Source organism: Xenopus laevis, chromosome 1L, assembly GCF_017654675.1.
Source record: "Xenopus laevis strain J_2021 chromosome 1L, Xenopus_laevis_v10.1, whole genome shotgun sequence".
Classification (NCBI taxonomy): Eukaryota; Metazoa; Chordata; class Amphibia; order Anura; family Pipidae; genus Xenopus; species Xenopus laevis.
In genome coordinates this window covers 85,622,837-85,644,798 of record NC_054371.1, presented here as the reverse complement: position 1 = coordinate 85,644,798, position 21,962 = coordinate 85,622,837, and the positions used below count along the sequence as shown (strand labels likewise).

Genomic DNA, 21,962 nt, shown 5'->3' with positions numbered 1-21,962 from the left:
CAAATCTGTCATTTACAAAGTTAAAAAAGGAGAGTCCTTCGAACTTGGTTCCCAGAGCGTGTGATTGGCTGCTGCTTTCAGGAACTACTTATTACTACAGACCGCTTTTAGTCACACTATGCATACTCCTCAGGCCAAACCGCAACCCGCTCCTGCCCTCCTGTGTGTTCCCTTTTCTTCCTACAGCCATGCCGGAGCCAGGTAGGGAAGTCCGAAGCAGTGGCTGGGCCGGCGACGTATACCCATATTGCTCATGCAGGGGCACCTACTCACCAGTAACATACCTGTATGAGCATTTAAAAGCTCACATTTGCCATTGGCAACCTCCCCGCAGAGTGTTCTACTATAAAAAAATATCCAGGGCAGCAAAATTGACTTATGTAAGGAGAGTAGTGCAGCTCAGGGGCATCATATTCTCTACCTTTGGTATCTTCCGGAAGTGTCGGCACTCACTTCATAAAGAAATATGCTACCAAACATGGCACCCATGAGCTCCGCTGCACTACTCTGCATATATATGTCAGTGTTGCTGTCTGGGACACTATGCAAGGAAGAAGCAGGGAGAGGGCCCAGTGGAGGGTAGTCAGAATAGATGTCAGATATCGCAGGGATCGGCTTGGCCCGGCACTGCTGAAGGGGTACAACTGGCAGCTTCATTATGCCCATGTGTGGCCAAAATTTTTTGCAGGTGTGTGACCTTGCCTTGTATCTCACATGCATTTGCTAAAGCTGGGCATATATTTCAAGGGACCAAACACTTCCCACCTGGTTTGTAAGTAGTAATGACCAGTCCTATAATGTTTATATTCTTGCAAATCCATGTTAATGGGTGATAAATGCTGGCAAAACTGTTTGCAGGCATTACTGCTTCTGTATTGACACAGATGCAGTATAACATAAAACTGAACAAACTTAGGCTGCAATAATTTGCTTTGGTAATTGTTTTATTTAATGCATGCGAAAAGGCACTTGGACTTTTTGCATGCAGATTCCATATACTGAATGACCCAGCCCCCCATATTATCCTGAAACACCCATTTCAAGAATGATATGCCATCCAATGGGTACTGTAGCCATTTATAATGCTTTATAAACAACTTTTTCTGATTTAAAAAAAGGACATATTTAGTGTTGCACAAAGCTTTGAGGATTAAAAAAAAAAATTTCCAGTGCAATATTACATCAACCTCAGCAATCCAAAGAAACCAAGCGGACACAGTATAATTAGTCATGTGACCGTGAAATTACACAAGTAGAAAGGTTATGCTTATTAATATTTTAATGTATGAAGTTAACATCCAGATTTCAGAATATGAAGGTACATCTCACATTAATTTAAGTCTACACAGTGTAGAGCTTCTATACGGACATATTGAATTCTCTGCTTAGCCATCTCTGTTATGTAAACAATTGTACATTTATTTGCCATTCTAAAACTTCAGAATCAGTTACATAATTTTGCTAATTTTTCTGTTTGCCCATAAGCAGTTTACAGTACTAAAACCAACCAGCCAAACAGCTTCAAGAAAAAAAAAAGTCCATAAATGGAAAAAAATATATAGAAGGGTGGGTTGGGAATGGAAAAAAAAACCAAAAAAAAAAACCAGGGAGGGCAGTGGGGTAAGGTTAACGATAGTGAAATTTACGGTGATGGGGACTGGGTGGTCACAACTGTCACAGAAAAAGGTCGGTTAGTAAGTTCTTCTGCAATAAGCCTACACACTTCAGTCAAGCACATCTGTAGAATGATCTGGGAGCATGTCATCTGCTTCTGTAGGATGAGCGGTATTTTATTCCTCCCCGCCACTGAAGGATTTTCCATGCTTGCAATATAATCTGAATCAACCCATCTGGTTCATGTGCACACTGTTCATGTGAGGAGTCCAGGTTCCAGTCCATACCTGTACACACACACAAAGATTTCATTATTAAACATACTGAAAATGACTGACAATTTTCAGTCATTTACTGCACCGCCAAAAATGGGATGACTTTAATATCCTTACAACATAAACTATTATATAGCGACTCTCCATATGTTTAAGAATTGCACAGACTTCCCTTCTATGACAACATGGTCATGGACTGGATTATAATATTGATGAACGGTCCAGCAATTTACATGTGATGAATGGAGGAGACCACTGAGTAAATACCATACTGGTGTGCATGAAACAAATAAGACATACATGGGCTCATCAAAGATGGGGAGATGAGGTGCAATTTTTTTTTTTTTAAAAAAAAAGCTCGACAACACCAACAGTTGTGGCCCGTGCACTATATCTATACCTGGAATGTAAAGACAAGAAAATCTAAAGAACATAATATCTAAATCTTGGTTCTTTAATGCAGGGGTCCCCAACCACCGGGCCGCCAAACAATTAACACGGCGTGTCGAATTGGATGCTAGCACGCCCAAATTGGACGCCGACCACTCCCGACACCCTCCCTATCTGCCCTGCCTGACCCCTCCCGGTCCTTGGAATAAAAAGTTCAGCTCTTTTTTGGTCCCTGGGCCAAAAACGGTTGGGGACCCCTGCTTTAATGTGTCGTAGCAAATTGAGTGTGTGCCCCTTCGTCTATGTTATAAGACAACACAGATAAAGCCAGCATACGTTTTCAGGAACCTTTAGGCATGGTGCTCCAAAACCCGAGGTCCCAAACATTCTGCATAACAGTTCCCATACCAGTACCTGTCTTATAGTAATTGTAGCTCTATAGTCTTTAATGAGCTAAGTCTCACTGTGATTGGTCTGGAAAAACTAAAAATGATATAGAAATACCAAAGATTAAAATATGTATGAAAAATAACTTGAGAAAGTAGCAGTGTATGGAGTGTAACGGGGTTATTTGTGGTAGTTACATTATTATACGAAGCAACGAAGGGAACAGGAAGGACAGTGGAGTGTAGGTAGGGGACAGTGATAGAGGGGAGGGTAGGAGAGACACACTATTGCTCCCTAGGCAAGTGCCTCTTCTGCCTACTCCTAGTTACGGCGCTGATAAAAGCCCAAACAATTTTCAAGTATTAAAAGCTGTGAAAGTGTGTTTTCTCCTATGGGAATATATTTCTCATTAAATAAATACAATTAAATAAATTAAAACCTATGAAATGGTAAAAGAAAAACAAAGATACTTACTGTTGGAGGCCCATTCTCAGTGGAGTTTGAAACCATCTTTATGAGGGAATTCCAAGATGGATCAGCAGCATGAGGTCCATTGAATATAGGACCTCCAGTACCATCTGACATTGGGGCTACAGGAGGAATCATTGCATTTCCATACATGGAGAAAGGCATTCCCTGTTAAATACATGATTGTTATAATATTAACTTATATACTTTAACACCCCCTTAGTTATACAGTTAAAGTATTTTTAGATTGGCAGTACAATGTGGCTTTAGTTCTATTTTCAAATTTTGCCTTGTTTAGAGCAAGAAAAAATAATCATAGAAACAATAGTCAAAACTTATGTTAAGCACAAGCACTTTGTTCAAAAGGGAGATTTAAGGTGGCCATACAAAGGCAGATTAAAGCTGCCAATATTGGTCCTTTAGACCGATTCAGCAGCTTATCTGCCCATCCTTCCGATTGATATCAAGCCAAAAATCGGATAATTAAGTAAATCGACGTTTCAATCTTGATAAAGATCCCATTGAGGGTTGAAACGTTGATTTAATAAAGCCTTTTATTGCTTAAGTCCCAAGAGTGCAACAGCATTTTTTGTAAAGCTTTATATATCACTGTTCCCACCAGGGCATTAACTCTTCGTTGGTGCCCATTCATTCCCCAGGGCCGAACGTTTGGATTCATCCGATATCGCCCAGCCGTTAGTGGGCATATCGGGTTAAGATCCGGTCGTTTGGTGACCTCGCCAAACAAACGGATCTAATAGTGTATGCCACCTTTACGGTCTCTTTAAGCTGAACCCTAGCTGGAACGTTTAGAGCAGGGATTTCTAAACTGTGAAACACACTTGAAAATCTGTGAGACTTGACTGGACTCTTACCCCTGCCTTTGGTTTTGTGTTTTGCATGTTTAGGGACAGATTTATAAAATGTGAGTTTAGCACAGAAAAATTCACCCACTTTCTATTCATTCCTATGGGAAGTGTATTCATCAATGGGAGAAAGTTAGAGTTGACCATTTGATAAAGATGCTTCTAAAAACACCATGAGTTTTTGTGGTAAATTCTAATCTCTCATTTTGATAAATCTGCCCCTTTAAGTACGAGACCACATGTGCACTAGAAATCAACCTTCATATATCATAATAGCTAATTTAGATTATTCTACATGGCACATTCACAGAAGCATATACCATTGCCACAAACTATCACAAGAGAAAGAGGTAAATTTACCCCAACTTTAGGAAATTCCATGTAGCCAGCAGGTACATGCTGATGGAATGCTCCAGAAGCAGGTACAATGCCAGAGTTGTCACGCTCTATTCCTTGATGCTGAGAAAAGACTCCAGGATCAGACATGGGTCGGTGCATCATGTGATTTCCCATCCCCGTGTGGCACCAGTCAGACACTTTATCTACAAATAAAAATAATAATAGAGTTCAGAAAAGTTTGCAATTACAAACGATAAAGCCATATGTTAAATCTTTCAACATTTAAGACCTACAGCAGCTGAGCCACTATTTGGGAGTTTGGAAGATTTGGGAGTTGGCCAAATTCACCGAATCCTTTGTTACTTATTAAATTAGGGGCAGGAAAGGAAAAAGTGGAAAAAATTTTTTTTACTTTCTTGTTTTGTGACAAAATGTCAATGTGATTTCCTTCCCACCCCTAATTCACAAATGCAAATTAGGATTTGGTTCGGCCAGGCACAAGGATTTGGCCAAATCCGAATCCTGCTGACAAAAGGCTGAATCCTAAACCAAATCTTGGATTTGGTACGTCCCTACTAATAAATGAGTGGTTCACCAAGGCAATGAAAATATCAAGGGGCATTTTGTAAGTGTTTCTGTTAAACCCTGGAACACATCTCTTTCAATTTGTTACAGAGTTCTCATGAATGACTTATATTAGCAGTAATAGGACAGCAGTGTGAGAATTCGAGGTCCTGAATGTTTTTTTTAAAGAAATCCAAAGAAATCCAAAGCCCATAGAAACACTGTACAGGTGAATCCGAAATTAAAACCCTATCCATAACTTCTGGTATTTACCTTGATTTCCCCCCATTCCTTCAAAAGACCAAATTCCACTGTGACCCACAGCAGTGGCCAAGTTGCTCCCAAGAACCGAGGGTGTGGATGTGCCAGTCTGTCGTATTCTTGCCGAACGCTCTGTTCCAATTGGCACAGGAACTTTTCTGTCATGAGGCACCGAACTGGGCTTCTCCGACACAATAGGTACTCCAGAAGATGATGGAGACTGCGCTCGCACACTAGCAGACACAGCTTGAGAGGAGGAATCTGAAAAGAATCAGAACAATACATTTGAATCAAGACATTATATTATAAACACACCAGACATAAGGAATGTAAACTAATAATGTCTTTACCCTTAACATTATCTCTTGTCTGGCAAATTTGTTTTTTCTGCCAATAAATATTCATTAATGACTATGAATAACTACTTAGTCATGGACTTGTTGGTAGGCCATTAAAAAAGGCATCTCTGCATGTGCACAGAGCTCAATTGAAGGAGAACTAAACCCCCATGGTGATAAGTTTCCACTGGCCCCCCTCCCTGCTTCACCCTGCACAATCTTACCCCTGAATTATGTCCCCTCTACAAAACCGAACATGCAGAGTGAGCGCAGTGGAGCTCATGGGCACCATCTTCTTCTGTTTGGTAAGTGAGCGGTGTATTGGCGCATGCACAGTTGGCGCAATCTTCCGGTTTGCGACAACTGTGCATGTGCCAAAATAGATGGAAATTGCCAAAAGGGAGGAAGAAGAAACAAAGATTACAGAAGAGAAGAAGATGGCGCCTGTGACCTTCACTGCATGTGCCGTCTCTATTTCTAGAGGGGACTTAATTCAGGGGTAAGACTGTGCAGGGGGAGGCAGGGAGGGGAGCCGATGGGGACTTATCACCATGGGGGTTTAGTTCTCCTATAATTGTGTGGTGTAATGGACATTACCACCATTGCTATATAATTATGGTGCAATGATGTGGCTGCTATAGAGACAAAGGTAAAGTGGAGGAATGAAGCAAATAACCAATGAACATGCTTATTTATTTAGACTAGCAAATGTAGTTGCCTGTTTATCAGTATTAATATATCATTAAATCCCCCATATGCAATTATGATTGCCCAAACATAGCTAGTAGAATATAAGCCTGAGGCCTTTAAGCTAAATAATGTTATCAAGGATAATAATTCAAACCTCAACAAAATATGGAGCCTAAAACAAAAGGTTTAGTCCACTTGCCCTTTGTCACTCACTGAAGCCAGTATGGTCACTACTAAAAATAGACAATGAGCACATAACCCCAGACATGCCAGTAACACTAATTAGATCAAGTCAGTGTTTTTCAGCAATGGTCCATCTATCACTATACGGTCTTAAAACTTAAATCTTACCACTTGATGCTGAGGAACATGGAGTTAATAAACTAAGCGGGGAAAAATGTTGTCTGTTGAAATTAGCAGCTGCAGGTTGACCTCCGGGTGTATACATTTGACCCCCAGACAAATTAGAGGAAAAGGTACCCAGATGTGTAGTGGATGATGCCACAGATGTGTACGATGAATCAATGCTCACAATACCTGTAGAAAGAGGAGTTCGGAAGTATGTTAGTTTAGCAAAGAAGACATAAGATCACCATTAGCACATTAGTTGGTCAAAAACAACACGAATGCCAGCTACACTAAACAAACTGCCAATAATACTAAAAAAATCAACCAGGATTCATTACACAAAGTAATACAGTTAACCAAATTTGCCAGTAATGTAAACATGTTGTAACTTACCTGACTGACTTTGAGATGGTCTCTGCATTGGTGGCCTGAAACCTGGAGCTTTGGAAGTATCAGATGGAAGCATAGAGTCGGGATTTGGCAAGAATGAAGACTGCGTGGAAAGAATGGAATCTGGAGTGGACTGAGAAGAAACCATTGAGCCACCCCAGAAAGGGTGTGGGGGAGCATGATTGTTTTCAAACAGAGTGCTAAAAGGACCAAATGGTAGAGCAGAACTGAAGTTTTGTGTCATAGGCTTATTTGAAGGGTGGCTGGAATTCTGAGCAGCACTTTGTGTACTTAGATGAGAAACAGAAGAGGGCAAACTTTGTGGCCGTTTAATATTTGCATGTGAAACAAGGGTTGTCACAGGAGAATTCTGTGCAGGAACCTGGTTTTTGTGAGTTGTGTTTGCTCCATGTAAGTGTTGCCTTACTGAAGAGCCTTCCATTTTAGCAGCAGACTGAGTAGACACCATAGATGACTGGGATATGGAGTAAGATGAAGGTATGTTGGAAGTAGCTTGGTGAGAGGGACCATTGACTGTCAAGTTAAGTGATGGAGCCATCCTTGCTTCTGATGGAGGAGGAGGAGGTTGTGACTGCATTAACGAAGGCCGTGGATCTTGTGAAGCAGAAGTTGGAGGCTGTGGATGTGCGGAGTGCATTGGGGTATTTCCAGAGGTAGAGCTCACTTGCTTACTGATGCCTGAGCTTGTTGTTTCCATAAGAGGCTGGGCACCTAATTCCTGCTCAGAGGACAATGAGGTCCCTTTGTTTGGAGAACATGTCAGACAATCAGAAGGGCTGCTTCTAGATCCTCCTCCAGGAAGGGATGGTGGGGAAGGTGAGGAAGGAGTGGATGCTGGGTGGTGTTCTTTGGCAGTGGGTACAGGGCAGGTGGAGGCTGTTGGTGTTGTGGTGTGGTTACTTGCATTTGTGGTAACCGTGGTTGTAGTAGCATTAGAGGTTTTTACCACTGTGACAAAAAGCTGTCTTCTGACTGATGGCGAATTGAGGTTCCCAGTAGATGAGACAGGCACACTTGGGACTGCAGAGTTTGTGATAAGTGATGGGCTAGTTGACGAAGGGATTCCTGGGATCACCTGAGGGCTAGTGATATTCTGGTTAGAATGACGAGGCATCACGTGAGACTTAGGCGAATTGGTAGCTCGTGCAGGGCTTAGAGGCCTGACAGGAAAAGGACCCCAGGTGGATTGTGCTGGAGGAAATGTACCCCCAAAATGTGTCATGGGCAACCGTGGAGGACGAATTTGCTGAAAAGTCTGGGCAGCAAGTAAAGCGTGGGCAAACTGTGGAGGAGGATATGCCAAAGGGAGAGAGACTGGAAATCCTGGCCGTACATTATTCACAGGGGCTTTCAAGGGTTTGTGCGCAGATGTTGAAGAAATGGCTGGCACAGTGAGGGCAGAGGCAGCTTGTGAAGTTGAGGAGACAGTGACAGCAGCGACTTTAATTCCCATGACTGAACTGCTGACCGAGGAAATGATAGCAGAAGATGAAGACACTGCTTTTGAACTTGCAGAGGTGCTCTTTAAACGATTCTTTGGGATTAGTTCATCTATTTCTTTGTCCGGATCTTTAATGAGTGCATTGATTAGATGTGTGGCCTGTCTAGTTGATTCTGTTCCACCTCTAAACAAAAAATAGAAAATAGAAAAAACTATTAATTTAATGAAACAAGAGTAATAGATAATCAAAACCTTCATACCTGCAAACAGATGTATCTATCTGACATAATAAGTGGATAGAAATTAGACAGAGAATAGCAATTATTTTCATGGACTGATTAAGATGACCCATAAGTCCCAGTATAAGTGGTTGGCGCAACCAAACTTTTACGGAGAGGCATATTTTCTCTCCACATTCAACTGCTTGTTGCCGCCTGACTAAGGTATTCGCCACCGCTGACAAAAAGGTCTACATTCAGAATATTTGTGATTCCATGTCCATGGGCACACTTTAAAGATATAGTGACACATTCCATAATTTAATATGAACATGCCACTATGACTATATAAACCTCCCCATAACATGTGCACCCTGTTTTCCACTACCTCTTACCAGGGGCTTTGCAGATGTTTTTTGGGTTGGGGGTGGGGCAAAATCCCCATATGTGGGGTACTATTTATATAGGTCCTGCAGTCTATTGAATCAATAAGCCAGCCTGACAAGCATGTCATCAGTTGCAACACCTCTGCTTGAAGTTGTGTAAGTAACAACACTTGTTAGTTACTGTGGGCTGCAGGAGCAAGCAGAGGAAGGGGTACACATTTCCTTTCTAAATTATGTGGTGTATAGGCATAATGACACTTTGCGGTTAAAATGTCACTATCCCACTACACGGAAAAGTCATTTTTTTTAAACCTCTAATAGCTAGGTATAAAACTCATGGTAATGGGGCTTTTTTAGCCTGGAGCTTTGCACCCATATAACAAACAGGAAACACTGGTCTGTCAGTATAAAAATATATTTATATGGGTCTATGCTACTACAATAAAACACATAGCAAAAACAAAAACACCACTGTACCATAACAGCAGCAAACTGGTGTTTGAGTCAATGTACGCAATACCAAACAAGTATACCTACAGAAAAACAGCAGCATTCTAGCAGTTATTCAGGCCAGGCACTGCCCAAAAACTAATAGGCTTACTTGTACATAATCTCACCTTGCATCGCTATGATTTCCCCCTCCATGTACCTATGTGCATCATACATTTACTCAAAGAGCAAACCGTATCCAAAGCAGTTATTACTAAACAATCTGCACAACTCAGGCTTAAAAGAGGATATACAACTGCCTTAACTTTACCTTATTGTTATGATTCGATCACCAGTTTTATCCTTTTGTTTATCGATATCGATATGTGCACCAGTAAACTCTCTTATGGCATTAATGTTACACCCTCCTCTTCCAATAACTCGAGAAATGACTGTAGATGGTACAGAGACTTTCTTTGACCTGTTAAAACATAGAAGAACTCCATTTCAACAACTGAGCACCATACTGCTACTACAGGTGTACAATACCAACAATGAAAACATTGCGGCAATAGTTACTATTGAGGAACCCTATTTTTATAAAATTCATTCTGGATTGGTTTCCCTTTCATGGAGTTTTGCTACAGCCCAGTCAAAATGACCACACAATAAAATTAAGGTGCGTGGGCCGACCTATATGGTATCTTTTTGATCATTCTTGGGCTGAGCCTCCAATACTATAAAAGGGGCCATATGAAGAATTACCACCTTTCTATTTCTCCTATGTCCCTAATTTTTGAAGACTTACCTTCTAACCACTTCCTTCCAACCTTCCTCCCTCTTCTGACCCCTCTTTGGACTTGCTATTGTAAGCTTTCCATTGGGAGAAGTGAGAGGGGTGGGTCCAGATTTGTTTGTAGTCAAGGAGTTACAAGCTGCTTCAACTATTGACTCAGACAACCTTGAAAACAAAATATATGTTTAAGAACACCTAATGGCATGACAAGACTTCATTTTAACTTCCTTCAGCAAGACTATTTTGCTGCATAACAAAAACAATGAATATTTAGTAAAACTACATTATAAATCTGTCCTACATTTAGAGGACATGTAAAAAACGGTCAGCAGTTTTTTTTTTTTTTTAAATAATGCCAGCTGTAACCATTCCATATATGAAAGGTGGTGGTATGTTCTCTTTTCTCGTAAAAACAAAACAACAACAGGATGACTATGAAGATTTTCATTCATCCAGGTCATAGTATATCTAGTATAGGTCAATCTAAAAACAACTGGACTTGCTGAGTAATCAATGAAGACGTTTCACTACTCATCCGAGCAGCTTCTTCAGTTCAACTGACTGGTGTGGGAAGTTCTCGGCATATAAACTCTTCCACTAATCCAGTTACAATGTGCCATTGTAAATGGATTAGTGGAAGAGTTTATATGCCGAGAACTTCCCACACCAGTCAGTTGAACTGAAGAAGCTGCTCGGATGAGTAGTGAAACGTCTTCATTGATTACTCAGCAAGTCCAGTTGTTTTTAGATTGACCTATACTAGATAAAACAACAACAGGAAATTACAAGATCAAACACAACCCCCCCCCTCCCATAGAGAATCGTTACATGGACCTGCCAAGTCTCTCAGGGTTCAAGCAGACTGGCAGATTCGGGGAGATTTAGTCGCCTGGCGACTAATCGCCTCTTCTGCATGGCTACAATCTCCCCTAACTGCCTTCCCCCTGCTATAACGACAAAACGCCAGCGCCAAGGAACTCGCAGCACTTCGATTTCCGAAGTCGCCCGAAGTTGCCTCACGAGTTGCAATCTCCCCGAGTGCTTAAACCCTCAAGGAACACAGCTCCCTACAAACCTAACATTATAAATACTCAATCTCACGTTCAACCCCTCCAAATGAAAACCCAGCATCCATACACACACCCCTCCCTACTTTCACACAAATTATATATACACATATCTATACTAACTATAGAATTTAGTATCACAATAGCCTTTGATATTCTGTCTGTCCAAAAAATCATCCAAGCCATTCTTAAAGGCATTAGTTGAATCAGCCATCATAACATGTAAATGCTGCCCTGCGATTGAGAATAAAGGCATGTTTTAACTTAATTTTTGGAGTGCTGCCCATTTCGATTGGTGATAAGCCATCATAACATCACCACAACCTCATTGTGAAGTACCACCTATGTTGGTTTAAATGCAAGTTCTTTTCTTCTAGTCTGAAGGGATGGCCAGAAATTGTTAGTCCTTCTAAACAGATGGTACCACTGCCTTTACTGTCAGACTGCTGCTTGGGAGCTAACATGTATGTTTGGTTTATTGATCATCATTTCTAAATCTGTCTTACAAATGCTGCAGGTAATTTAGAATGCTCTCTATTCTGGTTAATGCTTTGCCCATTAGAGACCCATATTTAATGTAGCTGCCTCAGAACCATTAACAGGTACCACTGGCAATACCAAAGTGCGTGCAGCTTCAGGTTCCAGCTTTTGAGGTTATTTGATGACCAAAGCTTTGGCCTTCAAACTGGGGGTCCAAAATTAAGACTAAAATAGAAGGCTTAGGAGAGAAACTGCTGCTATAGTGCCTTGCTTCAAATGGGAGGAATACAATTAAACAAAGCTGCAAAACCAAATCATTTCATGTAACGCGCAGCCTTCAAATAATGGCATATTTATATAGCTATTATATCTGTAGCTGGTGGATAAATACACATTTAACCAAATAAGGATAGTAAGGTGCAGCCACACACCAAGAATGTATTATCACTCACTTTAGTGAAGCTTTACTGGATACTAATTTTCGTTCTTCCTTGGGAGACGTTACAAGAACAGAAGGTTTTTTCTTGCTCTGAACAGCAGTACCATTACTGGAAGAATGATTGTCACTCTTATTGCTGCTGTTGCTGCTTTCATCACTGCAACTAGAGAGCCTCATGTTATCGCTGTCCCCACTCTCACTGGTACTGCTGCTTTTGGATTCCCCATTAAACTTTTCCTGCTGTCCAAACGATATAGGGAGCTGATCCTCAAAAATGATTTGAACAGCTTCTGAGGAGATCTTATTTTTTCTGCTTTTCCTTTTAGTACTGTTGGTAGTTATTGTATTGTTACGTTTTCCATGAGAACCAGCAAGTGTGGTCCATGTAGCAGATATGCCAATAGTGGTTGTTGTAGTTGCACTAGGTGGTTCTATTAAAACTTGAGGTTCATCTGTTAAAAAGAAAATGCAACTGTAAAAAAGTTCTGCTTTTTGATTTAAAACTATATATCTGCAGCTAATTACTGGCATCAAGTAAAACCTTAACAGAATGATAAGCAATTGTGCAAAAGGGGACACAACAAACACTTCACACGGAACCACATCACTTACTTTAATACCATTAATATCCATATACATATCTGTTTTACCTTCAGCTTTTTGCTTTTCTTTTTCTAGTGCAACTTGTAACTCAAAGTTTTCCTTATTTTTAGCCTCAATTTCTTCAAGTTTTCTTCGTTGTTCTTCCTTCTTCTTGCGCCTTTTCTCCTTCCTTTTTTCCCGTTTTGCTGCTAATGCAAGGCGTCTGCTTTCTTCTCTCAACTATGAGAATTAAAATCACAAAAAAGCACTCTGTAATAAAATCTACTGTTATTCCAACCAGGTCTAATGAGACAAATAACTGTATACATTCTGAACAGTGTTTTATTTAAACCAATACTTGCCAAGCATTGATAAGGATTTTTTCAGTGAGAGGCACCTTTAAATGAACCTGTTCTAATGCCTGGATAGGAAGTCTATTCCTGGCCATAATACAAACATACATACAAATATTCACCAATTTTACATTCTTATCTGCAAGCTAGTGTTGTAAACAGAAAGGAACCAAATACTTAAAAAACCCAACAAATTACAAATGAACATCACCTATAAATGCAAAAGGAGGTTTGCATATATGTGGGGGAAAAACCCCACTTTGAAGCACGGAAATAAAGTAGTAACCTTACCTTTTCCAGATCCAGTTCTTCTAACAGGATACTTGCATTTTTGTTTGCTTCAGCAGCCTGACGATCTTTGGCTTGAACTATTGATTCCATGCAGAGGTGGCACTTTTTTAACATCTCCTAAAATAAATAGAATACGGTTATAATCAGGTACAATATAGTTACATATCGGATTCCAGCAGACAAACAAGGTATATCACAATCAATTGCAATATTATCATACATTAAATCAAGCTGCTACCATTAGCACTTGCACTAAAGAGACTTCTAATAAACAGTAATCAGATATTCATAAGACAAAGTGTAAATGCAAATACAGACACATACATTTGAGCCAGCATTTATAGTTCCCAAAATGCAAACACACCCTGCAGTGTTGACAAGATGACCGAACAGAACACAAGTTAAGCTAAGTTCAGAAAAGAGTTATGTTCTCAAAATTATTTAAGACGACTTTAATACTTCTGCACAGAGCTGTGGAGTCAAGAGTCTGAGTTGCCAAAAACAGACCGACTTCAACTCCTAATAACTTTAAATACAAGCACTGACCATAATCAAATCAGATTTAAGAGCTTCTATGAAGGAGGATATGGCAGAAGCAATTATGTATCTAAGAAAAATAATTTAGTTAATTTTGAACTGTATTTAAAGGGCAAGTCAACCCCAAAATAAAAATTGCCTAATAAAAGAAAACATAATTCTAGGTTTTCTTTTTTGGGGAGGACTTGCCCTTTAACAGCTATTCCAGAGCTATATATCAGTTCAATTAATATATCATTTGTTTTTGGTGTATGTAGTTTAACTTTGCTAAGAATGTGGTTTACATTTTTGAGCTTTGGCGTGATAAAAAAAAACCGTGTTTGCGGTTTACTTAACTTCTTTAAATTAACATGTAAATTACATTAGAAACAGTAACACCAAAAAATTAAAGCATTTTAAGATAATTAACATATACTATACGGTTAGCATGCACTGGTAAAAGCAGTGTGTTTGCTTTAGAATAAAAGCTTCTATGTAGCCATGGGGCAGTTTTCCTAGTGCAGAGCAACAGTACATAGTATTTTAATTACTTTGATACACTTTTTAATTTTTGGTGTTACTGTTCCTTTAAAAACGAAGGAGTCTGAGTTAAAGGATTTATGTACCAACTTCACAGTCCTGATTCTGAAACACATCATCAAATTCTTTCCCATCAATTATAAACTTAGGCAATGAAACAAACTTTACCAAGATTAGTCAAAAGAAAAAAAAACCTAGACACTGCAAACGGAGAAGCAGGACAGTAAAAAGGCCCATAATGTCCTTCAGAAACCTATAGCAACAATGGGCATATTGCAAGTAAGACACTCTTGGTGAAGGGAAGCCTTCTAGATGAATTTAGTTTGAAATCACTGTAACCAGTCAAGCTGCTCAGACTTTGTTACAGGAATCTATTTTATAATAATGCATGGAAAATGTCCACCTTTTAAAAATTACCATACCTAAACCCCAAGTCTTTCTGCAGAATTCCGGACTAGTTTTTAACACAGTAAGGGTCTGATTTATTAATTGTTTTGCGACTACTTATTTATTTTTTTATGTTTCGGTTGCTTTATTTCTAAAACCTGTATCTTAGCAGGTTTATATATGGCGAGAATTATTTAGGATTTTGTTTTGAAAAATTGTGATGAGGAAAAATGGGTTGCAAATTGTCCGGATTTTCTAGAACAGCGGCAAAATGAGAAAATTAGCCCTTAAAACTAAACTGTTCCATTCTACAGACCATGTTAATAGGTATATTTTCTGTAAAAGATGTAATTAAAACCAATTAGTTGCTCAAAAAAACAAGGTTTAGGGCTTCACCATCTAAATAGATGTTACAATACAAGAAATTGCGTCACATAACTCACCTTGTCAGTTATCGTTGCAATATATCTCATGCACTCAGAGTCTGATGGGAACTGGTTAACTTCTTTCACTAAATAGCGGACAACTTTGACATGACCCTGAAAACAAACAGAAAACAAGTATAAGCAATTACACAAAAAGATATTGAATGCCACTGCAAACTACTGTGCTTAGCAAAGCAGGATACCCAGGCATAGTTGTATAATAAGACATTACAAGTTTATAATAAACCTGATCATAATGATGCTTAAGTGACACAGGATGCAGAATCCAGTCAGGATGAAAAGGAGATTTTGTGTACTCACTGTTCTTTCTCTCCAGTTGTTTGGGGGACACAGGGACAATGGGGTATAGCTAGTACCACTTGGAGACAGGACACAACACTAAAAGAAAACTGGCTCCTCCTCCATTGGCTATATCCCCAGCAGGTGGAGCTTAACTCAGTTTGTACCAAAGTCCACAGGAAAACATCATAACTTGACATTTTAACTTGAACTTGTAACATGTCCAATATGTCTGACGAAAAGGTGAGGCCTCAATCCAGGGGTGGAAGCCCTGTGTTCCCCAAGCAACTGAAGAGAAAGATTTAACTTGAGTAAACAAAATCTCCTTTTCTTCGGGTCAGCTTGGGGGACACAGGGACAATTGGGACGTACCAAAGCTGTCCTCTAGCATCCCGAGTGGGAGAATGAGGCACCATCGCTGCTTGAAGCACCTTTCTGCCAAAGCGTGTGTCAGAAGCTGCAAAGGTATCGAAGTGGTAGAATTTGGAGAACTATGGAAAGGAGGTCCACAAAGCTGCTTTGCACAGCTGTTCCACTGAGGCTTGGTTTCTGAATGCCCAGGACATGAGTGAGTGGTAATCCTGTCTGGCCTGATCTCTGCATCGAGCGAAGAAGGCTGGTTGCGCCAAGTCGCCATGAGGTCCACTTCCAGCAAACCCCACCGTTGCATTATTTCTTGAAAGGTTTTGCCTGCCTGCTTAAGTAGTTTGCTTCCCACTTCAGAATCCCCGGTATGTAGATGGCTGACAGAACGGCTTGGTGGTTTTCGGCGCATTTGAAGATGAGCTTTATCTCGTTTAGTGCTCCTCTGCTTCTTGGTGATTGATGTAAGCCACTGCTTTAGAGTTGTCCGACTGGATCTTCACAGCCTGACCTACCAAAACCTGCTGCCAATGCAAGAGACCTAACCAGATTGCTCTGATATCGAGAAAGTTGATCGGCAACTTTGTTTCTTCTGATTTCCATGTCCCTTGTGCTGACCGACCCTCAAGTACTGCTCCCCATCCGAAGAGACTTGCGTCCGTTGTTAGAATGCGCAAGCAGGGCTCCCCCAAGTGTCTTCCTTTGGTAAGGTAGTTGGTCTGCAACCACCAGAGGAGGGATGCCTGTGTTCAATGATATAGGCGAATCTAGTGGATTAGTGATTTCCGTCTCCAGATGGCGAGTATGTTCCATTGGAGTTCCCTGAGGTGGAATTCGGCGGATGGGAATGCTGCTGTGGTGGAGACCATTACTCCTAGTACCTTCATACAGAGCTTGGCTGTGTGTATCGGCTTCTGCAATAGCGATTTCAGAAGTGCTTAGAGGTGAAAAACCTTCTCTAGAGGAAGAGATATCCTCTGTGCTTGCGTCTCGAACTGTAACCCGAAAAATAGCATGGATTGGTTGGGTATCAGGGAAGACTTGTTCAGGTTCAGGACCCATCAGAGTTCCTGTAGTCCTGTAGTTTGTCCATGGTCACCCCCAGGGCCCCTTGAGCCTACTGGAAGGATAGCACCTTGATCAGTAGATTGTCCAAATATGGAGTGATGGAGATTCCAGTACTGCGGATAACTGCTGTGGCCGCAGCCATGATTTTAGTGAAAACTCGAAGGGCAGATGTTAGGCCGAAGGGAAGGCTTGTGAATTGTTAGTGCAGATTCTAAAGCAAATCTCAAGTATTTCTGATCGGTGGGAAAATAGGTACATGTAGATACGCATCCTTTATTTCGAGGGAAATAAAGGAATTGGCCCAGGACAGTGTCACGATGACTGATCGGAGAGACTCCATTTTGAATTTTCTTCGGCGGATAAATTTGTTCAGCTCCTTGCGATCCAATATGGGGTGGGCTGACCCCTCCTTCTTGGGTTCTACAAAAAGATTTTAATAGTAACCCCGAATCATTCCCTGTGGGGTACAGGTGTTAGTACCTGCCAAAAGAAGGCTGGAAATGGCGCCTAGGAATGCTGTATGTCCCTTTTGCTCCTGAAGGGAGCCTGGACATGAAGAAGCGAGGGGGGGGGGAAGCAAGGAGAACACCTTGAGTTATAACTGCGTGAATCCAGGAGTCTTGAACTCTTGTAAATCACAAGTCAGCAAATTGGCCTAGTCTTCCCCCTACTGGTATCGCCTCTGGCCGTGGAGGGAGACCGTCATGCTGAGGTTGTCTTTGGGGTGTGCTTTCAGTTATGCCAGGAAGGTCTTTGGTTTCAAAACGACCTCTCGATTTGAATGACTGTCTTGGGAGCCACGAAAAAAATTTGCCCCTGCAAAAGGAGGAACGAGCCTTTGGTTGTGGTAGTAAGGTGCTTTTACCACCTGTGGCTTGGCTAATGATCTTATCCAGATCTGGGCTGAAAAGGAGCTTCCCTTTAAATGGAATAGATGTCAGAGATTTTTTGGAAGAAAGGTCTGCCGACAATTTTATCCAGAGTGAGCTACGGGCCGCCACTGCAAGTGCAAATGATCTGCTAATCACTTGTGTTGCATATAGAGAAGCTTTGCACATGTAGTCATTTGCTTCTTTTATCTGGGAGGCCCATTGGGAAAGCTTGTGACGAGGTGCCCCCTCTGTAATTCGTTGAGAAGAGTGTGCGACCAAGACTGGATATCGCAGATAACCCATGCCATAGCTATAATGGGATGAAGGGAAGAGTCAGTTACTGAAAAAACGGATCGTAGAAGACTCTCTAGTTCTTTGTCCATGGAGTATCTGAAGGAAGATGCGTCGGAACTGGTAAAGCCATGTTCTTGGAAAGACGGGACACAGGTACGTCTACTGAAGATGGATAAGACCACTTTTCTGTAAGTTTGGTCGGAAATGGATATATTTTTGAAAAGCAACAGTTAGTTTGGAACCGCCTCTCTGGAACACGTGATGTCTTGCTGTGCCGTTTAAAAAGAACCTTGGAAGAATCTGAGGAGGCTTCTGGTTCTCTGAGCTGAAGAGTTTCTAGTAACGAAGAGATTCGTAAATCCACCGTCTCTGAGGAAAGCTTAGACGACTCTTCCTCGTTTTCTGAATTAGAAGATCGCTCACCCTCAGAGCGCCCACAATCGTCCCCCGAATTTGGAAGTAGGGGGGAAAAATGCCTGGGAGGGGAATCACTCTCCTCTTCAGAAGGGAAAGGGGGCCCTGCCTTTTTGAGGGCCTGGTTTTAGGATTATCCAGCTGGGAAAGAAGTTTGTCTAGGGACTGTGCCAACTTCAGAATCCCTGATGCTAGTTGTGATGTCCATTTTGGAACGGGTTGCTCTGTAGTTGGTAGTGTCTCTCTACTTGCAACCGATGACTCCCCTTGAGCCGCCTGGTTCACCCGAGGTGGAGCAGGTCCTCGAGACTCAGTGTCCAGTTCCTGCGGTTTACAATTGGCGCATAAAAGCTCTTTGTGCCCTGTTGGCAGGCGTTTGCGGTATTTGGAACAAGCCAGGAAGTTTACCAGCTCAGGAAGTAACTGCTGTCACCCTGTCCCTCAGACATTGTGGAGAAAATAAGATTTTGGTTCCAGAATAGCTGGACACGGTGATATAGGCCTCTGAGTCGTCACTGACCCGCAGAAGAAAGCACCAGAGAGGAGGATTCACCTAGTACTATGGACTGCGCTATTCCCTCTGCCCCTGTGATCTGTGAGAACTCCTTATCTCTTCGCATGCAGGCACTGAAGAGAGAGCTAAAAACCTGCCAGGACTGAGGAGAGCACAGTGCTGTGTCTAAGATGGTGGTCGCACTTGAATGCGCGTTCAAGTCACACGATAGTAGTGGACCGCAAGACAGGAAGTGTGGTGCCAGTGGCGCTGCTTTGATATGTTTTGTCTTTTCCAGGGCACGCGGTTCAGCGCTTCTGGGACTTTGTGACAGGTGACCCCAATGTGGGGAGTATAACGCAATGTGCTGTAGCTTTTCCCCTCCTGAAAACAGGACACGTTTTACCGCAGGACCTGCCGTTCGGGTCTGACCTACAGGGGTAGCCTCTCCTCTTGTCTTCCAGCCAGCCTGACGTTCTCTTGTGAAGGAGATGTGATTATGGCTGGATGGTCAGTGCACAGCACACAAGAACCCAGGAGACCCTTTCCCATGGTGGAGGGTGTCAGAAAGGATCCTTTACACAGTGTAAAGAACATGGCCAGTTTGAATATATTGAAATATATTGACAAAAAAAAATCAGTTTTTTTTTTCTTTTAGATAAGGGAAAGGTATTTTTAGTAGTTTAGTGCACAAAATATCCTTAATATATTGATCATGGGGTGAGTACAGAGGACCTTTTGTATTCATCTGTATGAATTTTGTAGTCACAGGCTCATTGCATCCCTGCTTAGTGGTTTAAAATTTCAAATTTAGTGGTGAGCACAACTTTCTCTCATTTGTTATAGTTTATACAGGAGCAGTGGCCAGTTCCATGTAGTAGCTCCCTTCGCATGTACAGTCAGGTGATCCTTGTGGTGACCAATAAAAGGGACACCCATTTGAGAGTTTTAACCTTGAAAGCAACAGAATGCAAGGAAAACAGTGCCTGTGTAAAAGGTATAATGAATCAGTAGAATTCTTAATGAATCAGATGAAAGTGCGTGTAGGACTGGCCAGACCTAAGATGACTTTGATGAAATTGGCCATCTTAAATATATTGCAATAATAATAATAATATATTGATAATAGGTGGACTGCTGATGATCTCTTATCTTTGTCTATATGTAAACATTGTATTGCTTGTCTGTAGTTTTTTCTCCATCACTTTGTAATCAGGACAGTTTGTAAAAGGGGCAAATAAGACATTGTGTTGAAAAATGTGTGCCTTTTTTTCTTACTAAAAAAAATACAGTGTACATTATATTACATATTATAAATGGTTGTATATAAATGTAACTTCAACCGAAAGCAGTATGAAATTCTGCAAGCTAGCTCTAGAGCAGTGCTGTCCAACTGGCGGCTTGTGGGTCATTGTTGGAACCCCACATGAATGTCTGGCTACTGTGACATTTTATCTTGTGTAAACTTTAAAAGGTATTATCTGGCCCATGCATTGTTTATACCTCAGATTCAGATTTAAACCCTTGCATTGTTTACACCTGTAATCCCCCTGCATTGTTCACACCTCTATTGTTCCCAACCCTAAAACCCAGTACTGTTCACACCAGAGAACCAGACGGAAAGTGCACATACTGTTCACGGGTTCATAACGCATACAAACTGCTGGAGTGGCAACAGTACTGTGTCAATGTATGTAGCACAATATGAACCGTGTGCCATACTCTAACTGCTCTATGCTCCCTGTGTGTGTTATACTCTGCATTCCCTATGCTCCCTGTGTGTGTCATACTCTGCCTGCCCTATGCTCCCTGTGTGTTCCATACGCTCCGTGTGCCATACTCTGCCTTCCCTATGCTTCCCGTGTGTGCCATACTCTGCCTGCCCTATGCTCCCTGTGTGTGCCATACGCTCCGTGTGCCATACTCTGCCTTCCCTATGCTTCCCGTGTGTGCCATACTCTGCCTGCCCTATGCTCCCTGTGTGTGCCATACTCTGCCTGCCCTATGCTCCCTGTGTGTGCCATGCACTGCCTGTGGGAGGTGAGCCTTATAGGGGGTTTGTTAGTATTTGGAAGTTATTGTTGTTAGGGTTCCCTAAGGTGTTTATTCATGTGCTGGGGGCTGTGGTGTTATCCACAGGGGAGGAGGAGGCATATGGAATAAGGAGTATGTCTTAAGAATACTTAATAAACTTGTTTCACATACGAGTGATATCCATGCAGTGAACAGCAACCATTTGTTTTTGTTTTTTTGTGCTACCACCATTAATATGGACACAGTCTTAAAAGTTCTTGTGGTAACATGGTTGTCGTTTAAAAACAGTGAGTGGTAAATGCTGGCTTCCATTATTGGACTTCCACCACATAGGCCAGAAAAATTCTGTTCCTCTGTACCATAGAAGTTGAAGAGTCAGTGTCAACTTGAAAAGTATTTAATGTTATTGGAAAGTTCACAAAGTACTAAATGGGGAGTTTGTTTAAAAAGCTTTAAGTTCAGTATGAACACACTGGGAGAATATACCTGAACGAGGGAACTGGGCTCAACCAAAGTGATATACAGGGGAGCACACCGAGACCTCCTGTAAGAGGGAGCACACAGACAGGGCTCAATTCAATGAATAAGAGAGCTCTCCTGAGCTCAACATTGATATGCTACTTACCTGTAAGAAGCATTAGGCTCTACCTGTAAGTGCAAGACACTACCAGGGAGCAGAATAATAATATTTGTAAGGAGAAAAAAACATGCTGCCTCCAAGGCAGGACAAACTAAAAAGAAAACTCATCTTACACCCACAGGTAGGGCTGTAGAGAGAAAAATGATTTTTCAGTGATTTTGCACTGAACTCATGTTGAAAAAA

The 21,962-nt window shown here is 41.4% G+C and overlaps 1 protein-coding gene across 4 annotated transcripts in view; it reads right to left on the bottom strand.

Moving 5' to 3' along the window:
* Window positions 1-1,261: 1,261 nt before the first annotated feature.
* LOC108711102 (ankyrin repeat domain-containing protein 17) overlaps window positions 1,262-21,962 on the bottom strand; it is a 76,935-nt gene continuing 56,234 nt past the window's right edge. For all 4 annotated transcript variants that reach the window (XM_018252474.2, XM_018252494.2, XM_018252483.2 and 1 more), the window contains 12 exons: window positions 15,320-15,415; window positions 13,434-13,550; window positions 12,858-13,029; window positions 12,221-12,659; window positions 10,234-10,386; window positions 9,757-9,906; window positions 6,934-8,576; window positions 6,544-6,729; window positions 5,177-5,425; window positions 4,361-4,542; window positions 3,141-3,302; window positions 1,262-1,901 (listed from right to left, as the gene is read on the bottom strand). In XM_018252474.2, coding sequence (XP_018107963.1) covers window positions 1,842-1,901; window positions 3,141-3,302; window positions 4,361-4,542; window positions 5,177-5,425; window positions 6,544-6,729; window positions 6,934-8,576; window positions 9,757-9,906; window positions 10,234-10,386; window positions 12,221-12,659; window positions 12,858-13,029; window positions 13,434-13,550; window positions 15,320-15,415 — 3,609 coding nt within the window. In that variant the 3' untranslated portion in view covers window positions 1,262-1,841. The remainder of the gene's footprint in view (window positions 1,902-3,140; window positions 3,303-4,360; window positions 4,543-5,176; window positions 5,426-6,543; window positions 6,730-6,933; window positions 8,577-9,756; window positions 9,907-10,233; window positions 10,387-12,220; window positions 12,660-12,857; window positions 13,030-13,433; window positions 13,551-15,319; window positions 15,416-21,962) is intronic.